At 48.7% G+C, this 25,145-nt stretch overlaps 1 protein-coding gene across 1 annotated transcript in view; it reads left to right on the forward strand.

Moving 5' to 3' along the window:
* LOC146188704 (uncharacterized) overlaps positions 1–23,531 on the forward strand; it is a 38,234-nt gene extending 14,703 nt beyond the window's left edge. The window contains exon 2 of the mRNA XM_084603175.1: positions 23,356–23,531. Within this exon, the coding sequence (XP_084459301.1) occupies positions 23,356–23,480 (125 nt within the window). The 3' untranslated portion in view covers positions 23,481–23,531. The remainder of the gene's footprint in view (positions 1–23,355) is intronic.
* Positions 23,532–25,145: the final 1,614 nt, after the last annotated feature.

A 25,145-nucleotide genomic window follows, 5' to 3' on the forward strand; every position in this document is an offset into this window, starting at 1 on the left:
ACGATGTTTGCTGTACAGCGCGAGAAGAAACATGCGGCGCACGAGTACGCGGTGCCATCGGAGGAACGCATGAGATGCTGAGGTCTTGAATAACGTGAGATGCCGCATATTGAAATGCAGTCAAACTTTCTTTTTGTTGAATTCTGCAAATGCTTACGAACTGTCAACCGGCTTGTGTTGCCACCCTCCCAAGTGCTTTTCTTTCGATTACTCAGAAAAGACGGCCTACTGTGTTCCAGATGTTGCTTGGGTGTTTCATTCCAACAGTTTAGCATGCTGTGGCTGCATGCTTTACTGTTCTTTGGATACATCCTGATCTCCATAAATATGTGCCCTAAACGGTGAACTTTTTCTACACTCGAAAATGATCTTACTTGCCGTTTACCTTTAGGAGTCCTTCCTTTCAACGTGGCTGTCATGCGATTCTATTAGAAAGCTCCCAGTGTGGGGGCAGTGGCGCGCTGCTTCAGCAAAACTCGAGTTAGTCTGCACGGAAACGCTCTTGAGTGGTCCTTGGTAAAGCATGCTTAGGTTTAAGCTATTCTACCTTCGTGCCTGTTCCTCGTGGATGAACTTTGTTTCTTACGTTCAATTAATTTTCAAGAAGGGGTTACCGCGCCAAAGGTCTCAGTAGCGTTTAGCCCTAGCTTCTCCTCAGTTTTCTGAGCGAATATTTAGTCTTTGACAGCAGCACACTCTTCCAGGCCTCTTCATGGGCATCTGCATCTTTCTCTTGCAAGGAAAGCTTCCTTAACCATGGAGTAGAAATTGCAGGAATTTACACTTTAAGCGTGGCATATCGCCACTCTTTCTTGAATTGATGAGGCTTTGCAAATGTCTTGCAACGTCATTGAATATACAGGCTCTTTTAGGGCCTTTCTTTCAAACCCCTCTTTCTATATGTAATGCAATCGAGAGACTGTCTGGGCCTGGAATATTTGTCCTTTAATACATTCAGACCTGCCGCAGACTTTTGAAGTAATTTTGACTGCAGTGTTTCTTATCTTATTGTACAGAAAAGCAAGGTGCAGCTTCAGTATGTCGTCTGTCGCTCTTCTTGAATATTTTATGCGTACAATATTTAGATTTTTTTAGAGCGCCGCGCTTTGGCACCCGTCCCTGGGTTTCGCGTCGTCGGCGTCGTCATCGGCGTGGGCCGCGTCGGCCTCGTAACTGGCTGCCCCCCCCCCCCTTTCATCGCCCCAGTTCGAGCCGGCGCTTCGTCAACCGGAGCCCCGCAGGAAAAAGAGCTGGAGGGGGGGGGGGGGGGCACAAAGCGACGAACGATGGCGGCAGGAGCGCACGCAGCAACCGGAGAATACGAGGAAAAATGGGGTTGAGGGGGGGGGGGGGGGGGGCGGGGGGCGGTCGCCAGAGGCTGCGCTAGCAGCCACTGGCTGCTGCCGCCGACGCCTCTAGCGAGTAAAGGCAACGTGACTGCGCTGATTTTTTTTTATTTGTAGGAAGGGAAAGGCGCAGTAACTATCTCGCTTGTTTTCTGTGGACACCGCAACTGCGCTGTAAGGGTAGGGAGGAAGGTGGGAGTGAAAGTGGAAAGAGAGAAAGAGGAGTCGTAGTGGAGGGCTACGGAGTAATTTCGACCACCTGGGGATCTTTAACGTGCGCTGACATCGCACAGCACACGACGCCTCTTCGTTTCGCCTCCATCGAAACGCAGCCGCCGAGGTCGGGTTCGAACCCGGGAACTCCGGCACAGTAAAACACCGTCGCCGCCATGCAGAAAGAGGAAGAGAGGGTCCCCCCCCCCCTCCCTCTTCTTGCGTGGCGGCGAGGGTACCCTCCGGTTACCGAAACGCCGGCTGATCACGGTGCGTGAATCCCGCTCTCACTTGCTTCACTCGCAAGCGGCGCCAGCGGCATCAGTTAGTCGCTGCTATCTGTTCATCGCGCAACGTTTCTATGGGCCCGCGCTGCCTCCCGCAACCATTGCTATCTTCATTTCTTCGACCACAAAGTGTATTTGATGACAGCCAAGAACTGTTAGTGGAGTGTATCTTGAAGGAATACGTGTCAAAACCTAAAAAAAAAAGTTGTGTGCAATTGTACGTACGTGTCTTGCTTGAAATCGTTGCCTCAATCTATCGAAAAGGTGAAACAGCTGATGAGCTGCGCTCAAATTTCGCATTAGGAAGTAACGTATTCGTCGGCAATTTTTTCTCCTTTTGACAAATATTATGTGATGCTTTTTTTTATCAGGGCTAGAAGTGCTGCTCCATTCTGTTGTGAACTGCTTTCCTTGTGTCATTCTTCTTAAAAATAAAGTTTTTCCATCAAGTTTAGTGGGACACAAGCTTTGCTGCACAGTGGGAAACTGTTTTACTTACAACAAATGCGATCGATTGTAACCAAATTAAGCGACCATCAGGAGGGCAGCGGGCTGGTTGTGAGATGCGCGTCAATGCTTTTTGGGCCATCATAGTCAAAAAATAGCACTGCAGTGATGGCAAAGGTATACTACCGTTTACACTCGGCTTAATAGAAATAAACTTTTTGAAGCAACAGAATCATGGTTTGATTTGGTTTATGGGATTTAACGTCCCAAAGCGATTCAGGCTATGATGCAGCTTAATAAATAAATGTTAGCAGGTAAATTTAAAATGAGAGAAGCGAGTGTAGGTAACTAAAAGTGAAAAAAGGACTATGCATGTCGCAGTGCACCCTCTCCTAGCCTCTCGCCTTTTAAATCGTTGGTGGAGGGAGTGACGCGCAGAAATGACCGATGCAGATACTACAAGCTACTGCGAGCCATAGAAAACTTGTCAGATAAAAAGAACAAGGCAAGTTGTTATAATGCTTGTGCTGGAAAAACAAGCAGGGAATTCACTATTGCGGCTCTTTTCAACATAAATATCAACCCTACTCTAACAAAGGCATACTTGAAGCATTGTGTGGGGATATCACGAATATCCAATCACTAGAAAATAATAATAGTTGTTTCACAGGAAAGGAAAGGCGCAATATCTGTCACACTTTTTTCTGTGGACACCTGAACCGCGCCGTAGGGGAAGGGTGAAAGGTGGGAATGAAAGTGGAAAGAGAGAAAGAGGAGCCTTAGTGGAGGGCTACGGAGTAATTTCGACCCCCTGGGGATCTTTAACGTGCGCTGACATCAAATAAGTTGCTCTGTAGACCTTTGCTTGAATGCGGGGGTTTAATTTTATCTTGTTAGGAGCAAGCCCTTTATCGCTTTCCAAAACCCCTGACAAGGTTTCTAGTGATGTCTTTAACGTGCGCTGACATCACTAGAAACCTTATCAGGAGTTTTGGAAAGCGATAAAGGGCTTACTCCTAACAAGATAAAATTAAAACCCCAGCATTCAAGCAAAGGTCTACAGAGCAACTGAAAGAAGGCAGAGAAATAAAGAAGTTCAAAGGGGAAAATTCTACCCTTCAGTACAATCGATTCTCCTTTAAGGCAGTGCTGACCAGTTCAGAAATGTATCAGTAGCTGTATGTAGTATCGAATGGTACACACAAGCTAGAGAGTGGAAATGCAAAAGGGGAGAGAACTGGATTAGTTGGTACAGATACATTTTGTTTGTTTTGGCACAACTGCTGGAAATGCCCTGCTTATCGATCTGAAATTTAAAAAGTAGCGGTGCTTAAGCACGTTAAAGTGGTAAACTTTACGTTTGAATTTATGAAGTGGAAATAGGCAGAAGCTTATACATGAACTAGGTGTTCATTTTAAGTGCAGAAGCAAGCGTTCCGTTTGCTCTAAATGTGTTCCGAATCGTTGCTTAGGCTGTGTTATTCTGTAGATTTTTGGTCGTCATGTATAGTGAAATGTGTGAGAGTGTGCAAAGCATTGATGTGTACCAAAACCTAAACAAAGGGTATTTCTAGTTAATCAGGAATAAAAAATGTAAATTTATAAAGTTGTTCGATCTAAGAAACTTCAACCAAAACTCTTGTTTTATTGCTCCACAGCTGCTCTAAAATGTTCGATCCTTCTTCCCCTACTGGTCGATGCTCGAACGTACTTTCTCTGCTTTAAATTAACTTATTATAAATCATTGAGTAGTATGAGTTTATTCCTTTGAAATCCTACAATACTGCATGTGCCACTCAGCATGTCTCTACAGTTTTCATTCCTAAGCGTGGATGCTTGCTGCAGACTGCCAGTACTATCTATTAAAACCTGTGGCACACTAAGCGCCGAGGCGTTGACAGATCATGCTTCAAAAGCCCCGTATTAAAGCCGCAGGAGTGTGCGTCCCATTACCCCTCCTCCAGTACGATAAGTGTATCCCTCGAAAGATGTCCTGTTGTAGCCAGTACGATCTCGACAGCGGCAGTTACTCCTAGGTGAGGAACATGCAGTGCCCTGTGTTTGCTTTGCAATTTAATTAGGCGTTAAACATGATTCAGGTGTTTCGAGAAGAATCCAGCGCCCACCTACGATATGAAAGGTTAGGTTCAGCGCGGAGAACCGAATAGTCGCGGCTTTCCTAGCTGTGTGCCTACAAAAATTCATGTCTTACGTGGTTCTAGAGCCAAACAAGATGACACGTCATGGAGAAGCCCTTTTTAAGCTACTACAATAAAAAAAATCTTGAACTAAAGGGTACAGTAGACGTAACGTCCAGAATCCTTCCAGGAAATCGGGCAATCGGGCACCGCGCTGCTTATTTTCGCCGTACTCTCCGCCTGCCACAAAATTGAACTTAAATTGAATTCGAAGGGCAATAGTGACACATTTTTCTGCCTCTCTGTACCTACTTTATTTATATATTTGTTCTTATTCGTGACTGTAAATCCTGTCTTCGTTCCTGACGCACCACTTTCATTGTCTGGAGGTGTTTTCTTCGAATCATCAGACGGGGTATCTGGTATTGAACTTGAGTAAGACGGTTCATCTTCAGCGAAAAGCTGGTGAAGCTCCTGACTCCGAGCGCAGGGTTCGTGAGATCGAATAATTTTGCACAGCTACATCGTAACGAAAACGTCACCTTTGCAGCTTACTTTGTAACGAAGTAACTGATCACCAGTAATGAATTACAGATAAATATATGAATTACCAGAAACGTTACTGTTTAAAATACAAGTAATCTATTCGCAATAATCAGGTACAACTGGGGTAATAAAAGTCGCCGTGACTATCTGTAGGAGATGTGGTGGGGATGACGACTGCGATAATTAAGTGGAAGTGGTACACTAAAGATTTAACTTATACCACTGCAAAATCATGAAAAAAAACATTTCGGGGATCTCTTACCGTGACTTCTCTCATCACCTTTAGGATCCCACATCGAGTTCAACTTGACAGCTGCTTACCTTGCATGCTCTCAGTGCCACATTCTTCGCAGCGACTACATTGATGGAGGTAATGTTCACTCAGCTTCACATGATTAGAACTCGAACTGTATTTCTGATTTCAAATCATAAACGAGCTGTTTTGTAGAGGGTGCAGGACATATCAATGACATGTGTCGCCTATGGGTCTACCACGGTCACCTACCGATGTTGTGCCTTTTATTGAGGAAGCCACAGCGGCCCTGCAGGGCATCTCTTCACGACATACGCTGCCATTGAGCATGCCTTTAAATAATAAATGGCTTATGGTTTTGGAAGACTTTATGAGCTGAAGATTCTTTTTATAGAAAGCGACGTACCACGGCAGTTTCTCCCAGGGGATTCACTGCTCTCTAGCCTAGAGCTCATACGGTTAGGAAATACGAAATATCGAGGCAGCGTGGTAAGGAAGGTTGGGGAGTTTTCACGCAGATAGATGTGTAGCTTTTCGGTTTGCAAAGTTATCTCTAAGCGAGCATGCCGCCGTGTCCCTCTTGACGACAAGTGTGTTCAGAGGAACAATGGCGCGACACGCGAAGAAGTAGCTTCAGCATCCATTTCTCAGAATTCTCTTACGGCGTCGGCAGAAAGGCTACGTGCTGGCTCTGCACGCCATCCAATACTAAGGCCACTCTTCTGTTGAAGGTAGCGGCAGTCCCCTTTTCTCATCAATGCTTTCCTTTTAACTGTTGAAAGAATTTCAATATAGGAAACCAAATTAATGCGAAAATTGAAAAAGCAAATTTTTACCGTCATTTTGCGGAGTAATTGTGCTATTCTGCAAAAATTCGTTTCAGAATAAACAGTTATGCAGTAAAAAAAGTAAAAGACAGCCAAAATAACGCGTTGAACATTTGGGGCAAAGGAACTACCCCAAAAACACACATCCACGATGATCTAAAATGTTGCTTTATTATCTACATATGATCTCTACAGCACCTTCTTCGGCACAAAGATGTCGCGACAGGCAAAAAGAAGATCACCCACTGAAATCAAGGAAGCATGGTAAAAGGGGACTCTTCGACGTGCGCCAGGAATGGCGTCTGCAATCCAAACCCGAACGCATGCTGTCCAAGTGGGGTCTACTAATACGGCGCAGGAGGGTAGTGGTCTCTAGGACTGACGCACATGATTGAGTTTTATATATGCACAGGCTGGGGCCCGCCGCGTAAGCTGACTTGTTACGACATTTCATCAGAGAGAACCGATATACATGTGTTAAATTATAGCCGAAGCGGTCCTGTCTATAGACCGTTTTATCAAGAACAAGCAGGAGAGGAGAAAAATACTGTCTAACCAGATTCATTGCGCCCGCCCATTGTTGCCAGTACCGAGTGGGCTGTGCATTCGTACGCTTCGTGCATAGCAGAGCGGCCTTGCACCTCGGTGTATTGTTTGAGAAATTTAATTACCTTTTGCTAGCTCCCTTTTTAGTGGTAATGCCGTCGGGACAACAATGCGTTTTCGTGGACTGCACCAACAATCAACTAAACCGCAAGGTAATTGCCAAGAGCGTATGCGCGAAGCATGCAACGACTGTCCGAATGTGGCTGTGATATGTTTCTGCTTCACCGCTTTCCAGTCCATCTTGATTTAATGTGCCTATGAACATTTTGCATAAGCCAGACAAACTTAGTATCAATGAGGCACCCGCTAATATGATGCCCATTTCACTTTCGCCGCTGTAGTAAACACGCACGCCGGGTAGGCCGTGCCTCCCGCGAGCCAACGATAGGGTACATCTCCTCCGCCAGCGCCAGACGAGCCTGCTAAAACCTGTTCTTCACTTAAATAATAAGCCAACAGCCCAAAAAATATATATATTTCTTGCGGAATTGTGGCGCATATATATTGTTGTTGATAACTGCAATACAAACAAGTTTCAAAACACAGCCAGCTGCCGCTTGTGCGGCGCGGCTCATCGTCTGCACGCTGGCTCTACTGCTAATGCGTCAGCAAAATTTACATCTGTATTAACGCGAAAGCGTTACTTCGCTATGTTCACAGATTTCTGTCCGCAGACTGTGTCCGCAAACCATGTCCGCAGACCGCGTCCGCAAAATCGTGTCCGCAGCAGTTGTGAGTAACTGACAAATAGTAGAGGTTAAAGAATGGTGGCAATCGATAGAGGCTGACTTAATGTTGCTACAGAACAAATAATTAGGCCAATAAATTAATAAGTACTTAATTACAAGCAAAAAATGTAAAAGTAGTCTTCAGCAATTGTGAGTAATTGAGAAGTGATAGGGGTTTATGAGTGGTGTCAATCGATAGAGGGTGACGTAATGTTGTGTCCGAAATACTAATCAGAACAATAAGGTAATCAGATAATTAATGAGTGGCAAAACACGTAACATTGTTTTTGCAGCAGTTGTGAGCAATTGAAAAGTCGTAGAGGTTATTGAGAGGTGTCAATCGATACAGGGTGACATTATGAAAAAACAGCGCTACTGACGCGGATGGATGTCAAGAACAAACAGGATGGGCGCTGACTCGCAAATGAAGTTTATTGAAAAAACACAGAGTATAAATAACCCAGCCAAGCAGCACCAAACCACACATAAACAAAAAAACAAATCATGATCACAGCACACACACACACCACGTTCAAGGAACCCGACCTTATTATCTGTTAAAGGTCCCCTAAAATGGGTCGCCAAGAAGGGTAAACAACGCCATAACGCTGATAGATATTGAACCACCCATCATTCTCCCGCAAAAAGGTTCGATCTAGCTTCTGCAATACCAGATATCGGCGAGTAAAATTGGCCCTTCCAATTTTCCCTCTCAACTCGTACGCCGAAGGGAGCCATAAAAAAAAATAAAGAATACAAGCAAGTTCAAAGCTCATCCCAGAAATACGTCACTTCGACGAACTTCCGGTTGCCGCACGCTAGCTCGTTTGCTGGCGTACTCGCGTCTTTACTCGCGTCAACCCGTCCTCGCTCGCCCACGCCTGTGGAGTTCGAGTTCGCCAGTTCGCGCAGCGACGGTTAGTGTAACCGCGAATCCGTGGTTAGCCCATGTTCGGACCAAACCATGGTTACACCACTAACCGCGGTTATCGCAAACCGAGCTTGGCGACCTCGGTTTGCGTCGTTGACCGAGGTTATGGCGGCGTCTGTTGACGGAGGCTACTCGCCGGCACCCGAATGCGCGAAACGTACGAGCGGGTCTGCTTCACAAAGTTATCCATTTGCCCACTGTATCACGTTTAAAGATCGATGTATAGAATATGGTGCCGCCCAACGTCTTCGATTACGGCCGACAGCGCAGCGACTGCGTACTGAATCCTTGTCTTGCCTGCAGTATCGTTTGAACGGCTTGTTGTTGAGCAGAACGTCAAAAAATGCGCGGCCTTAGCTATGAAAGTACACGAGTTCGCAACGCTTGCAGCACGGGATGCCGCGAGCAGGCTGATGTACGTTACACAATTACCGCGGGTGTGGGGCGCGCGAGCGCGGCGTGACCTTCCCTAGTCGTCGTTAGGCCTGAATTGTTCCTGTTCGAAGCCGCGGCAGTCGGCGCTTTGGACCTGATCAACGCTGTCGTAAATCGCCTACTTATGAAACCGCCTTATGTGAATCCTGCCATAGCAAATTAATTATAGGATTAACTCTGGCGACGCATTAATCGCAGAACTATACTCCGTTTCATACATCAAGTGCAACACTGCCAATGCTACAGCTCTTGTTTGCGCTCTCAGCATCCGCGATGAAAAATAGTGCCTACTCTTGACGAGAACAAATAATAGTTATTTTGTCTGCAGGCTTAATACGTCTTACATTTGCCATCAACTTCCTAAAGAGCACCTTTTTTAAGGAGAAAGGATCGGATTCGGTGAATTTGTTTGTTTTTATGTCGTTGTTCGTGTCGCGTTTTCGCTGCCCCGCAACCTTGCCAGCTGTGCCACTAGATGGCGCTGGCTGTGCCCTCTGCGCTGCGCATTTTAGCTGCCCATAGATGGGCAGCTGAAGTATTTAAATACCTGTACTTAAAAAGCGTTGACTCACAATGGAGGAAAACAACTAGGAAACTAACTAGTAAGTATGCTAGTCACAAGGACGGAGAAATAAAGAGCATTAAGCAACAGGTGAAAAACACAGAAGGTAAAAATTGTATAAATTCGACGAAAAAAAAAAACAGAGTGTGGAATTGTACCGGAAGTGGACAATGCAGATCAGGAAGGAAGATTTCTTTGATAACTCAAGAGGCAGTGTCCTACTTTTTGAAGCTAGATCAGGGTGCCTTAAAACACGCTGCTACAAAAAAAATTTAATGGAGATGACGCATGTGCTGTATGTGGTAACTCCAGTGAAACAATTGACCATATTATACTTGAATGCAATGGTATCCATCCAGAAGTTCATGCAGGCGCAATCACTGTTCCTGAAGCTCTGGGGTTTAGAGATAACAGTGGCCGGGTGAATAAACCGGCGATGGAAACTAGCAAAAAATGACTGGAAGATTGGTGGCTTAAAAGCAGAGAAGTGACATGATGTTAGTAATGTAGGAACAAAAATTTAATAAATGGAAGATGGTTTAGGTAACCATTCTAAATCAATAATTAAGATATAGGGAGAAAAATGAGCATGATAGGTACTGCTACCACCCCGTTTCAAAGGGGACGCTCCTATATTCCATCCATCCATCCAGCGCTGCGCATTTCTTTTTGAGAAAATGGTTCTTCGGTGCGCATTTTTTCTATAAGATCCGCACTGCGAAGATGTCAAAGCACGTGAAGCAAGTTATTGCAAACTTGTATGCTCGGAATACAGTCCGTTTCCGCAAGAACCACTCTACCACAAAACGAGAGTGTAGTTATACACCAACATTTTTTTTCTTGCGGACTACTTGCGTAGCTTTCGCTGCGTTGCACCTGATGTATGAAACGGAGTATAGTACGAGCAGATCGGATGAGCCGAAATGCACCAGCGGCAGCTGGCTTGAGCAGAAACTTGCTAATATCCCGGCTATCGCTCTTACCAGCAATTTGCTGCTGGTCAGCGATCCTCACGAGGGCTTCATATTTGATATTCGGCTCAGTATTCCAGACGCCAACAAATTTTAGCATGCTTTATTCGGACATCGGTGCTAACGATCCGCCGTGTCGTTCGCGAACGGTATGCCGGAAGAGGGGACACAGCGGTGGTGTTTACAGCGGTCGAGGAGGTGCTGCCATCGTGCGGTGCTTGACCGTGCTGTTGACGCCTCGTCGGACGACACTCCGGTACTCCTGAAACCACGTTATATAAATAAGATATTTGTAAATGCAGCTTCGTTCCACCGATCACTGCTTCGCTTCGGTTGTTGTACTTGATGGGCAATGGTCGCCTAACCGATAAGGGCGGCAAGCTGTGTAAGAACAGCTCGCACATAGTTCGAGCAGCGCATGAGCAGACGACTTTCGCAGCTACCGGAAGTGTGTCCGTGACGTCATGACTGCAATGGCCGCAGCGAATGGCAGCTCCTAGCAGGCCTTGCCAGTCAACTCACCAGTGACGTCACGGTTTAAGGAAATAGTTCCATGCGACACCGCCAAGTGACGAGCTCTCTGCCCGCGAATTTCAAAAAACGGTGTTTTTAAAAATTAATAATAAATCACTGGCTTTGTTCCGAGGAGTTAAACTTTGGGCTAATGCTCAAAAGGATTTCTTCAACACACTGTACACCTTTATCAGTGGCTTCTTGGTGGCTGTTTCAGGGGACCTTTAAAGCCATTCACGGTTCACTCATCATGTCACCGTACTAACTCGTCCAGATGTCTCTTCTATTACGATAGAGGGTGACGTAATGTGTGCGAAAAATAATTATGCCAATACGTTAATTAGGTATAGGCAAAAAATTTAACTGTAAAGAAAAAAATGTTCGCATTAGCGAATGGCTTGGCGCCACATTTGAAGGTATCAAATACTAAAGTAGTTAACTAAATCAGTCAATTAAGGTAACGCCAAAAATGTGACGTCACGCAACGTGAAGTCGAACCAAGAACGGGCATCGGAAGAGATTGGCGGGCAATTTGAAAGAACCAGACATTAAAGTAGTTAATTCAGGCAGATGATGATGATGATGACAACTTTATTTTCCACCAGATAAGGAGGCCCCCAATTCCCGCCCCCGGCACGCAGGCCTAAGGGACGGGAGCAGAGACCTCCGCTAATTATGGTGACGTCAAAGATGTGACATCCCGCAACCGGAAGTAGAGCCGAAAAAGGGCATAGGAAGGGACTGGCGGGCAATTTGAAAGTACCAAAGACTAATATGAATAAACAAGAAGTGAATTATGTAACGTAGACGATGTGACGTCACACAAACGAAAGTAGAGCCGAAAATGGCATAGGAAGGAATTAGCGCGCATTTTGAAAGTACCAATGACTAACATCGGAAACAAGAAGTGAATTATGCAACTAGAAGCAACCAGAAGTAACCAATAGCAGCATCCGTGCTTTTGTGTTGCTCCAGTGCAGATTCTGAAGTGCTCTGTAATTTTTTTATTGATACAATCGAATCGGCAATAAGACAGTTCCACGAGATACCATTTACTCTAAAGCTGAGCAATTACAAATCGCCGTCGGACTCTACACTGTAGTCGGATATCCCTTCGATACGAAACAGTTTAGGCCTAGCATTGAGTAGGGATAAGCGCTCGGCGAGAGTGCCGTCGTCCGCCGCGCCAGCGGGTGGCACCGCTTTCGTAACCACTACAGTATGTGCTGCGAATTTGTCGTCTTCGTTCATGGTGTAGCTGATAGCGAGCGTTTTTCGACGTTTTGCTCAACAGTGTGTCGTGCAAACGATGCCTCTACGACGGGACAGTGATACGATGTTGCTGCGCCGAACGTACACCAAGCCTGCATAAAAGCATCGACGGATGGTACTTTAGACATTACTTCCTTTATGTGCCGTTCTTGAACCAGGGTTTACCTTGAAAGTATATATACTGTTGAAGCAGGCCTGCTCGATCGTATGCATTTTGCATTCGGTTGCCGACGCACCACAGACACGCGTGCATTCATTAAGCTCAGTGCACGATAGCAGCGGTTAGTGGCGAAACCGCATACGCTGCCCGTGCCTTGAATGCGAAATGAAAGCAGCGCAACATCGAATATAAATATGCACTGTCGAGAGGAAATACAGGGCATAAAATACGTCGCATCTCACGTTAAATCAATGCGGGGATGACTAGAAAGCATCTTTCGTAGTATCTGTATATTTCGCGTTCGGTAGCTGCCCGTACGGCTCACTCGCTGTGTGTTTGTGTGCACAGTTACCATTGCGATTATAAAATATAATTGAAAATACATGTACAGTGAAATATACAACTGTCAAGAAGACGGAGAAGAAACAACGCTGCGGCATCGCCATCACCATCGCTGGTCTCCGGCGCCCATCTCTCTCGCGCTGAAGCTGTGCCCTGCGGCTGGTATTCCGATCCTGCTGCGCCCGAATTACTGCCAGCGCTAGAGTTTCCAATCAACTATTAAACCCACATTTCACTTGGTGGAGGTCAAGCTGAGGTTCGTAAGCTTAATAATGTCATCTTTTACTTCAGCGACATCGCTAATCTGTGGTTTCGAAACCACGAGTCGGACTTTACCACCTGGGCGAATTTCAATACCAAATTTTCTTATGTCTTTGGCCGCCCCACCGTCCGAAAACTCCGCGCGGAACAGCGTCTTCGATCGCGACTACAGCTGCCCGGTAAAACGTTCACCAGTTACATTGAGGACATTGTTGATTTGTGTCGCCGCGTTGACCCGACCATGACCGAGGCCGTTAAGATACGTCATGTCCTCACAGGAATTGATGACGGCGCTTTCAACATGCTCATCGCCAAAGGCCCCACTACGGTCAAGGAAATCTACGACCTCTGTCAAAGCTACGACGAGCTCCGCAAGGAGCGTGTTTTGATTCGCCAGCCTCAGGCATGACTCGCTGGACTAGCCGCGGAGAGGGAGTCATCTAGCCTCTCTGAAGACATCAAGGCTTTTGTACGTCAGGAGGTCGCACGACAACTGTCTCTGCAGCCATATATTAAAGAGCCGACACCAACTGGCCTTGTTCCGGAGCTTCGCCGCGCAATCCAGCAACATGTATCTGAAGTCGTCCCTAATCCTCCTCCTCAATCAGCTCCAGTCGCACCCTCAATGACGTTCCTCACGCCCACAATTTCACCTCCCGGCGTTGCGCCACTGAGCTACGCTCCAGCCTTTGCGCCGGCTCCTTCTCAGGTATTACGTCGCACGTATGCCGAAGTTACTTCAAGTCCACCTCTTGAGCCAGCGTATGCCTGTGCTTCGCCCCCTATCTGTTCAGCGCCAACAGCTTTTGCTCCCTCCTTGCGTCAGACACCATCTCCATGGCGCACTTCTGACAACAGGCCTATTTGCTACCACTGCGGCATCCCTGGACACACGACACGCTACTGCCGGCGCCGAATAAATATGGCCTTTGCTGCATGGCCTGCGCCACCTATTTGGCCCCCCAGTTCCCCGTCCCATCGGGTCCTCCAACAGCACCCCCCGATGCTCCGGACTTACTGCCTCGTCGTTCACCATCACCACGTCGCCGCTCCATTTCTCCAATGCGCCGACGACCCGCTACTCAGCAGGAAAACTAACCGCCGCAGTTTGCGAGGCACGAACTGCGTATTGGACAGAATTTCCCAGTCCTCGTCTTAATCCCGCGAATGTTACTGTTGTCATCATTGAAGGTGTTTATACTCTTGCGCTCATCGACACTGGTGCCGCTGTATCAGTTATCAGCCAAAAACTGCCGCTCCCTCCGAAAAGTGACTACGCCCCTCGAGGGACTATCGCTTCGTACCGCAGTCGCTCACAGTATACAGCCGACAGCTGTCTGCACTGCTCGCGTCGTCATTGCTGCAGCCTTGTACATCATCGAATTCGTCGTTCTCCCCACATGTTCTCATGACGTCATTTTCGGCTGGGATTTCCTGTCCCAGCATCATGCTATCATTGACTGCGCCAATCCTCAAGTAGAGCTCATTGAACCAAGTGATGCACCGTCTGATGCCCTGCTCCACGAGTCGTGTCCTCGTTTTGCGGCCAAACTCCTCGTAGCTCATGACACAACCATCCCACCCGTTAGCGCTGTTCTGGTTCCCCTCACTGCCCCTTTTACCACCGCCGCGACAGTCCTCTTTGTGCCCTCTAACGTTGTCGGCCGCCGCCGCCATTTACCGCTGCCGTTTGCCGTCCTTGACATGAACAACGGCGCTTGCACACTTCTGGTAGCCAATCCTCTTGCGTCTCCCGTTATGTTGACCGAAGGGGAGTGCCTCGGCCGCATCGAGCCCATGGACCTTCTGTTCGCCTTTGATGATTTGTCGTTCCCTGTTTGCCAAGTTGACGCCTTGACTCCAACTCGTGTGGCTTCAGATCCGCTACAGCGGGACCTTTTTGACCATTCTGGGGACAGCGCTCTAGAGCCGCGCCACCGCGAGCAACTTCTAGACCTTCTACACCAATTCTGCTCCTCCTTCGACATCCCGCAATCTTCCTTGAGCCGCACGACGACTGTTTCTCACCTCATTGACACTGGCGCTCACCGACCTCTCCATCAGCGGCCGTATCGGGTGTCCCCGACTGAGCGCCGTGGTATTGCCCTACAAGTCGATGACATGCTGCAACGCGAAGTAATTAGAGAATTCTGTAGTCCATGGTCGTCTCCTGTGGTCCTAGTTAAGAAGAAGGATGGTTCCATACGATTTTGTGTTGATTATTGCCACCTCAACAAAATTACTCGTCGTGATGTGTATCCCCTCCCACGAATCGACGATGCCCTAGACTGCTTACAAGGAGCAGAATTCTTTTCCTCACTCGATTTGCGCTGTGGATATTGGAAGGTGCCCATGGCAGAGGAGCATCGCGCTAAGACCGCCTTTATTACTCCAGACGAACTATACGAATTTAATATTATGCCGTTCGGACTCTGTAACGCCCCAGCCACATTTGAAAGAATGATGGACATTGTACTGCGTGGCCTGAAATGGAACATCTGTTTATGCTACCTCGATGATATCGTCGTCTTTTCAACCGACTTCCCGACCCACCTGACTCGACTTCGCCAGATGCTCACCTGCCTAACCCGCGCCGGTCTTCAACTGAACCTCAAAAAGTGGCGGTTCGGTGCCCGCCAGCTCACAATACTCGGACATGTTGTGTGAAAAGATGGAGTTCTGCCTGATCCTAAAAAGCTCCGCGCCGTTGTTAACTTTCCGAAACCGACCACTTTGAAACAACTGCGAAGCTTCGTGGGCCTCTGCTCGTACTTTCGTCGTTTTGTTGGCAATTTCGCAACCATCATAGCCCCCTTACACAGCTCTTGAAAGGCACCCCTAACCTCTCCTCTTGGTCGCCAGCCTGCGATGATGCATTCGCGACACTGCGCAATGTTCTTACGTCACCACCAATTATTCGCCATTACGACCCTGCTGCACCTACAGAACTTCACACCGATGCCAGTGGTGTCTCGGCGCCGTCCTCGCCCAGCGCAAGCCTGGCTTCTCCGAATACGTTGCCGCCTACGCAAGCCGTGCTCTTACCAAAGCCGAGTCCAACTACTGCATTACCGAAAAGGAGTGCTTAGCAATCGTGTGGGCTATAACGAAGTTCCGCCCTTACTGATATGGCCACTCCTTCGAGGTAGTTACAGATCATCACGCTTTCTGCTGGCTCATGCCTCTCAAGGATCCGTCTGGCTGTCTCGGGCGCTGGGCTCTCAGGCTTCAGGAATACGACATCCGTGTAGTGCACCGCTCTGGCCGCAAGCACTCTGACGCCGATGCTCTTTCTCGGTCACCGGTGCGTTCGCCTAACTCATCATGCCCTCCTCAAGCCTCCTTGTCAGCACTGTTACGTTTCTCCACCGAGAAGTGGGACAGCTGACGCGGCCACCGCATAGCAACAGGCAGAACCGCGAGCGGATCGGCCATTTCGACGCCGTTCATCGGCCGCGCAACGATTCCTCCCGCCGACAAGTCTCAGCGTGTTCCTGTGCGTGCGTGTGTGTGCAAAAGGTGGCCAAGCCTGGAGCTCGAGGGAAAGTGCGTCGCCCTCTCCTGTCTGCAGGAGGTGGAGGAGATGAGGTCGGAACACCTGCGATTGAGTCATTCGTCGTGAACCAACATGTTTGGCTCTCCCTTTCCTGTGAGGGTTTACCCTTTCCCTGTGAACTGGAAAAACTATAAAAAGCAGCGGCCGACTCCGCTGAGAGAGAGACTACTTTGACGCGCCGTTGGCACGACGCTAGACACCAGCTGTGTGAGAGTGTCTGTAATCTCCCCGGGTCAGCTTCACTGCCCGTTTCTTCCTGATGTTACAGTAAAGGTTGTTTCGTTAAAAGACGCCTCGTCTTTGCTGGCACCTTTGATGCCGTCCGCCGTCCACGGAGCCGCCAGGCCAACGCTACCGAGGGGCCGCGCGCCGCAGCGGTACGCTACCCCGGCGCTCGCGATCCCCAAACGTAACAATTGGTAGGCATCGGTGGGACGACCAAACCGTAACCGTGGTCGGTGGGACGACGACGACCAAGCCGTAACCGTGGTTGGAGGGACGAGCCAGGCGATACCGTCGTCCAACAACTGGTGAACAGCGGAGGTACGAGGACGACCAAGCAGTGACCGTGGTCGGTGAAACGAGCCAGGCCTGACCGAGGTGCAACATCTGGTGGGAAGAGCGGAGATGTCCGAGGCGTGACCCGTGAATCAAAGCAGCTCAGCGGAAAGTCGGGAGCAGTGCAACGAGCCCTGTGTGATGACTGGTTGCCTGCAGCGGAACGACTGCGTTGGATTCTTGGCTGCGAGGTTTGGTGAGTGCGGGACTTTCTTCTACTGAGTTTTGCCAGGCTTTTGTTAAGTAGAGAACAGAGCTGGTAATTGTGTTGTCGTTGTTGCTGGGTTAATTGCAGCAAGGCAATAGTGGGCAGTAGAGAAGGCAGCACTCGGAACAGCCATGAATTTGGATTTGAAGTCGTTGCGCAAACCGAAATTGCTGGAGCTTGCGGAGGAGTTGGGTCTGGATTTGTCAGACAAACTCAGAAAACCAGAAGTGTTAAAGGCTATTCTTGCGTTGGAAGCTGAAGATGACGAGCTTTTGGAATGCCTTGAGATCATTGACGAACGTCAAGAGGAACGTGAACGTAGAGAACGTCACGAGAAAGAGGAACGTGAACGTCACGAGAAAGAGATGCGTGAACGTAGGGAACGTTTCGAGAAAGAGGACGCCCGCGTAAGGAAACTGATGCAGCTGGAGATATCAGCACATAGAATGAGCGTGGAAAGGATTAAAGCTTGCAATGCCATTCAGTGTAACGGTTCAATACCGCGAGATGGTCCGCCACCGTTCCTCATTGCCGAGGATGTGGCCGAGTATTTGGCAGACTTTGAGAATGTCTGCAGAAGTAAACGTTTCGAGCGAGATAGTTGGGCGCAGAAGTTGGTAGCTCTTCTCTCCGCTGAAGCGTCGGAAGAAATCAAGCGATTGGTTGGCGACCGCTTGAAAAATTACGATGAACTAAAAGAGTCATTGCTGATACGATATCAGATAACGCCTCAGGATCTTCGGAAGAGATATGAGAGCGAGAAACATTGTAACGAGGCATACTTTGATTTGGCCTATCAGTTGAAAGCCGCTGTAAGCGAATGGCTAGACAGTGCGGAAGTTCCGGAGCAAATCGAACTTGCACCGGAGTGTGAGAAACAGCTTGGGGAAGCGGCCGAGCAAGGTGACCGCAGTAGCGAGCCGACCGAGCCTCGAACAGAAGAGTATCCTGTTACCTTGGTCGAGCCACTAGCTGAGACGGTTAGCACATGCTTAATCGGCGAGAAGTCCGAAGTGACGCCGTTAAGCGAGGTGAAGTGCATGCCGACCCAAGTAGCTGCAGGAGATACATTTCCATCAAATGAGAGTGGGGAACTGGCAATAACTGAACCGCCTCTCGAGTCGAAAGCAGAAGCTTGTGTAGAGCGCGACGGAGCTGGAAACGAGCTAGGAGAGGAGAAACTTTCAGTCTCCGAAATCGACTGTGTTGTAGAGCAGGGCGCGCAGAAAAACGAAGTGCCGATCAGGGAAACTGCGCAGCCCGCCAGTTGTGATCAGCCAGGGCAGACCGACGAGGAGTGCGCGTCCGCTGTAGAGAGCGAGACTTGCGAAGGCGACAGCGAGCGACCAGAGCAGAGTCAGAATCGTTCGTGCCCTGATACCACGCTAGGTTGTATTCGCGAAAGCAACCCCAGTGCGAACGCGGACGTAGCACACATGACCCTCACGCTATCCGAAGCGCCCCAGCTGTCGAATGAGCTTGATCGTGCGCCGGTTAGCGCTGAGCAATGCGGCTCATCGGAGGACCCGTGTAACGTGAGTGGCGAGCCGCCGGAGGAAATGCCTAGCTTGAGGGCTGGCATGAGCGGTTGTTCGGATTTGAATGAAAGTGAGTCAAGCGATGCAGCCGCGGCGCTGCCAGAGGAAATGCCTAGCTTGGGGGCTAGCGTGAGCAGTTGTTGTTCGGACTGGACTGAAAATGAGTCATGTGCTGCTGGCCGCAATGCAGACGCGGCGCCGCACTTTGACCACTCAGACGACACCGGTGTCCTACTAGCTCCGGTTACCGCTAGCTTGCCAGAGCTCGCGCCGAAAGAAAGTGGAACTAGAGTATTCAAGTGCTGCCACCGAAAAACGCGGAAAGGCAGGCGCGAGAAAGAATGCTGCCATCGTAAGGAGGGCAAACGATTGCAGAAAGAAAGCGGAAGGCTAATATTCCCATGCTGCCGACGAAGAACGCGAAAGGGCAGGCGCGATAAAGAATGCTGCCATCGTAAGGAGAGGACACTCAAACGATTGCGAAAAGAAAGCAAAACGCCTGTGTTCCAGTGCTGCCGTAGAAAAAAACGGAAAGGCAGGCGCGAGAAAGAATGGAGCAAGTTGAGGCTATCGCGAAAAAGAAAGCGATTATCCCGAAGGCACAAATGCGCCCGTGCCCAGAAAATGCGTGACTGGTGCGCAAAGCGTAAGGAGAGGGATAGATCGTTTAGTAAAGCTAGTGACTTATGCTCATGCATTTCTTTGCACAGAAACAGGAAGGTACGGTTGTTCCGTGAAACGGACAGCCGAAGCTTTAGTGAAAAAGGTGATCTCAATGGTAACGCCGATGGCTTAAGTCGGAGCCCATAACGTGAGAAGAAGCCCCAGTTTTCACTTCTTGGTGTTTTTCTTCCTGGCATAGGATTTTGAACATTTGTATTGTATTATCTTTGTTTGAAGTGCTGTTTTGAAAATGCGATTTTCAAATTTGTGGACGCGTTCCTAGTGCTGCTAAGCTGCCCTTTAATATTGATGGGGGCATAAGAGGGAAATAGTCTGGCAAAACTTAGTGAAGTTTGTGCCGTGCTTGCTGGCTGACCATTTGAGTTTTTAGCGTGGTTGTGATGCTGTAGGTTGTCAGAAATCTCTCCTGAAGACAAGTTGCAGAGTGCCTTGGAAACCCGGACTTGCCAAGGACTTCTTCAGGCTGACTGGCTCAAGAGAAACAGAGTCGGACGACCCTGGTTAGCAGCAACATCCCGATCCCTCCGGACAGCGGATGCAGTCCCCTGCCCTTCGGGATCTCCCTTCCCCGGCGGGGCAGTCTGTTACGTTTCTCCACCGAGAAGTGGGACAGCTGACGCGGCCACCGCATAGCAACAGGCAGAACCGCGAGCGGATCGGCCATTTCGACGCCGTTCATCGGCCGCGCAACGATTCCTCCCGCCGACAAGTCTCAGCGTGTTCCTGTGCGTGCGTGTGTGTGCAAAAGGTGGCCAAGCCTGGAGCTCGAGGGAAAGTGCGTCGCCCTCTCCTGTCTGCAGGAGGTGGAGGAGATGAGGTCGGAACACCTGCGATTGAGTCATTCGTCGTGAACCAACATGTTTGGCTCTCCCTTTCCTGTGAGGGTTTACCCTTTCCCTGTGAACTGGAAAAACTATAAAAAGCAGCGGCCGACTCCGCTGAGAGAGAGACTACTTTGACGCGCCGTTGGCACGACGCTAGACACCAGCTGTGTGAGAGTGTCTGTAATCTCTCCGGGTCAGCTTCACTGCCCGTTTCTTCCTGATGTTACAGTAAAGGTTGTTTCGTTAAAAGACGCCTCGTCTTTGCTGGCACCTTTGATGCCGTCCGCCGTCCACGGAGCCGCCAGGCCAACGCTACCGAGGGGCCGCGCGCCGCAGCGGTACGCTACCCCGGCGCTCGCGATCCCCAAACGTAACAGCACTCACCGTTGAGGATATGCCTTTCGAGCAACGACAAGATCCTTGCGTTTCTAGCCTGCTAGATGTCCTTGACACTACTACCGCGGCTATGCATCCTCGGGCACTCCGCCGACAGGCCTCCCATTTTACTATTCGGGACGGCCTCCTCTACCGAAAGAACTACAACTCAGACGGCAGAAAATGGCTACTTGTCATTCCGCGCCACCTCCGCTCCGATGTTTATGCCCACCATCACACTGACCCGCAAAGCGCTCACGCCGGCGTCCTGAAAACCTATGATCGAATTCGTCAGAGGTATTACTGGTGGGGAATGTATAATTTCGTACGTCGTAAAATTCGCTGTTGTACCGCCTGTCAACAACGCAAGATTTCTCGCCACCCCGCTGGTCCTCTCCATCCTTTACCGTGTCCAGCTCGCCCGTTTGATCGCATGGGAATCGACCTGTATGGTCCACTATCATGCAGTGCCGCCGGTAATCGATGGGTTATCGCCGCCGTCGACCACCTGACCCGTTATGCGGAGACTGCTGCACTTCACGCGGCGACAGCCCGAGAGGTAGCCCATTTTCTTCTGCACCACTTCACACGGCGCCCCTCGCGAGCTACTCAGTGATAGAGGTCGTGTCTTTCCGAAGTAGTCCAAGAGTTCCTGTCGTCTTGCAAATCGATACATCGGGCTACAACCGCGTACCACCCGCAAACCAACGGCCTCACGGAGCGTTTCAACCGTACGCTTGGGGTCATGCTCGCAATGTATGTTACATCTGAATCTGGGAGCTCCAACTGGGACCAGGTACTGCCATTCGTAACATTCGCGTACAACACTGCCACCCAAGCAACAATTGGTTTTTCGCCCTTTTTTCTCTTTACAGCCGTGAACCATCTTGTACTCTGGACACAATTTTGCCATACCATCCAGATGCCTCTGAGCACATTGCTTAGTCCGATATTGTACAGAAGGCTGAGGAATGCCGTCAGTTAGCTCGCACGTTTACCTCCAATACTCAAGGCTACCGAAAAGATAAGCATGATAGCGATACCCTAGCTCCAACGTTCGTGGCCGACAGCTTCGTTTGGTTATGCGTTCCTGCCACAAGCAAACTACAAACGAAATACCACGGACCTTATCGCGTCTTGGAACGCACATCCCCTGTTAACTACGTTATCGAGCCAGTCACCCCTTCTTCCGACCACCGCCACCGCGGCCGTGAGGTTGTTCATGTTAGCCGCCTCAAGCCTTATTACAACCCTCTTGTTGTCTCTTCTCCGTGAGTCGCCAGGATGGCGACTTCTTCACGCGGGGAAAATGTAAAGAAGACGAAGAAGAAACAACGCTGCTGCATCGCCATCACCATCGCTGGTCTCCGGCGCCCATCTCTCTCGCGCTGAAGCTGTGCCCTGCTGCTGGTATTTTGATACTGCTGCGCCCGAATTACTGCCAGCGCTAGACGTTCCAATCAACTATTAAACCCACATTTCACAACCGATACACCCTCGCAGTTAACTCTGACGATTTCGGCTTGCGGAAGCGGAGCACATCCCTTCGCAGTCGCCCTGGCTGCTAGTGCTGTTTCCAACATTTTCCACCATGCCAAACGGATAGTATACGGTTTGCTGGAGCGCCCAAGAAAACACAGAATAGCACCAAGGTGTCAATGGCTGTCACGAGCACCGTAAAATAGCACTTTTACGCTGCCGTATCGCAGCAGCAACACACACAGCACAGCCAAATATGGCGTCAAGGGGAGCCTGAACGGGCTTTTCCAATTTGATTCATACGGGGCGCCACCACCGAACTAAGATGGCTGCGCCCAGGCATCGAAACTAAAATGGTCTTTATGTAGGCAAAACGCAAAGTTCTCGTACACTGTTCAACGTCAGAACGTTACAAAGAAAGGCATATGGTAGCCATGATCCAGAGTTCTCCGCTATGGTTTTCCCGGCAGTCTGAGTCTCCTTGGAGCGTTGAACTCCTGAGACAAACACACATTGTCTTGTTCTGTAGGTTCGTAAGTCGCAGAGAACATACTCCTCAGAGCGTACTGCATCGGACTACATTAAATATACAGCAAGAGGAGAAATGAAAGGCCCAAAGCTTTCATTTTTATCTGACAGATGTTTGTCTGTTCTGTCTTTGTCCCTCCACAATTGCGCTTTACCACCTTTTATTCTGATAAACAAATGTTTAACGTCAGAACACCACTTTTCATACCATCGGTACTAAAGAAACTCCCTCATTTATCTATCTTGATGGGAAAATGTATAAAATTATTCTAGCCTAAAAACTAATCACTGCAGAAATAACGTTTTCTAAACGACTGTGATGCTCTGTTGGGATTTTCCCTCAAGTAATGAGCTCCAATAAGAGCTTCGGATGTTTACCCCAATAGAGAAAAAGGGATGTCAATGAATGTTACGGTTGAATAGCACGAGAGTTTCGAGGCTCAGCATTATATACACTAAGCAAGCACATCCTGCGTATTTTGCAAAAACAATCTACGTGTAGAAAACATGTACAGTCTTTTGACTACAAATGAACTCAAAATGAAAAAATCGAAAGCAAATGGCAGTCGTTATATACGAGCGCAAAACCCTGTCATCCCTACTTATGACTAATGAAGTGACAATAATCTCTGCCACGATTCAAACCTTACCAGCGACGGAAAACTTACAAAACACGTAAGAAAAATCCACGTGCGTCCATAATGTTTGTTTATTACACTAAGACACTTGCATTGTGTGTGCCGTTGTTTCACTCTTTTTCTACACAGGTGAAGGCTGCATGCTCTGGGTGCCCGGAAATGCTCTCAACGAGAACCACTCCTGCTGCAACTTCGTCTTCGACCTCCTCTGTGGCAATTCAACCAAGTACCAAATCTACGACGGCTGCAAATAGACCATCGTTTTTAGGCACATCAGTACTGTCATTCTTATCCAGCATGCACTATATAGCGCTTTTCAGATGAAGTGTCAAATAAAAGGAGGACCACGAAAACGCGCTGTCGAATATAGAGCGTGTCAAACATCCATGTTCCGTTCAAGCAAATCTGACAGCTGGTGTCAAAGCACACCTTACGCCCAGCACATTCAACCATATTTCAACTCCGAACACATTCTGAGTACTGTTAACATTACTGTAGACAATTTCATGTGCTAAATAACGACGCAAGCTACGTACCTGTTTTCTATGCAGCTGTAAGGCATAAATCTTGCTTCCTTGGTTTCTTGTGTTGAAGTTTACTACACACGGAAGCGCTCGAGCCCCGAGCACGGATTGCTTTTTCTGTCCAGAAGTTACCCTGCTCCGCGATCTTTTGGTTGGTTGGTTTGTTCGGTTTAACGTCCCAAAGCAACTCAAGCTATGAGAGACGCCATAGTGGAGGACTCCAGAAATTTAGACCACCTGGAGTTCTTTAACGTGCACTGACATCGCACAGGACACGGGCGCCTTGCTTTTTGCCTCCAACGAAAAGCGGCCGCCGAGGCCGGCAGTCGATACCGCGTCCTTGGGAACAGCAGTCGAACGCCGTAACCACTGCGCCACCCCGGCGGGGTTGTGTGTATGTATGTATGTATGTATGTATGTATGTATGTATGTATGTATGTATGTATGTATGTATGTATGTATGTATGTATGTATGTATGTATGTATGTATGTATGTATGTATGTATGTATGTATGTATGTATGTATGTATGTATGTATGTATGGTTCGGTTTGTGGGGTTTAACGTCCCAAAGCAACTCAGGCTATGAGAGACGCCGTAGTGGAGGACTCCGAAAATTTCGAGCGCGCAGGTCTGAAAGCATCGCAAGCAAACCGCTGTGTGCTGGAGCCGCTAACGCCTGTAATGAATGATTTTGCAAACGTATTCGTATGCATTAGAGGTCAGTGGTCCGGGCGATCGTTATAAATTGGCGAGCAGCAACGGCAAGCAAACATCGTCAAGCTCAGTTGTAAAATGCTTCGCATTCATGCTTCATGCCTCTTTTATTTATCTATGCAAGCATGCCAAAATATAAACGTGGAGCGGTGTCACTGAGAAAGATCTGCGCTGGGGTGACTGATGGTTGGAATCGTCTGCTAAAAGGAAACGATGGAGACAGCTTGAAAGGTAAAGGGATCATAATGGTACTTCCTGTCAGAGGGGAAGCCGATGCCTGTCAAGAAGAACTCTTGGCTTGGACTATCGAAAGTACTCCCTTCATATCAGTAGGCGCGTGAAGCCGTGTTCTGGTATATCGCAGGTATATCTCATCAACGGCCAACACATCCGCAGCCACAAGGTTGCAGTTGCATTACCGTGGCAGCTTGCAAATCATGACACGAAGGCCTCGTGCCGAAAGTTGGGCGAGTTGGTGTAAGCTCATTATGAAACTTAGATCATGGGATGGGGCTTATTGCTTTAGTAATAAACCCCAGTTGCGAGTTAGCGCTTGCCTTGTCGTCCCTCTGTCCTTCGTCTACTTTTTGCGCTATCTTTCCGTCACCAAGGCGTTGGTTTAACCAATATGGATCGACCATAGTGGCCACCACATAGTGAATGCTAAAAACGTTATGTC

This window comes from Amblyomma maculatum, chromosome 5, assembly GCF_055883805.1.
Source record: "Amblyomma maculatum isolate TAMU_Amacu chromosome 5, ASM5588380v1, whole genome shotgun sequence".
Classification (NCBI taxonomy): domain Eukaryota; kingdom Metazoa; phylum Arthropoda; class Arachnida; order Ixodida; family Ixodidae; genus Amblyomma; species Amblyomma maculatum.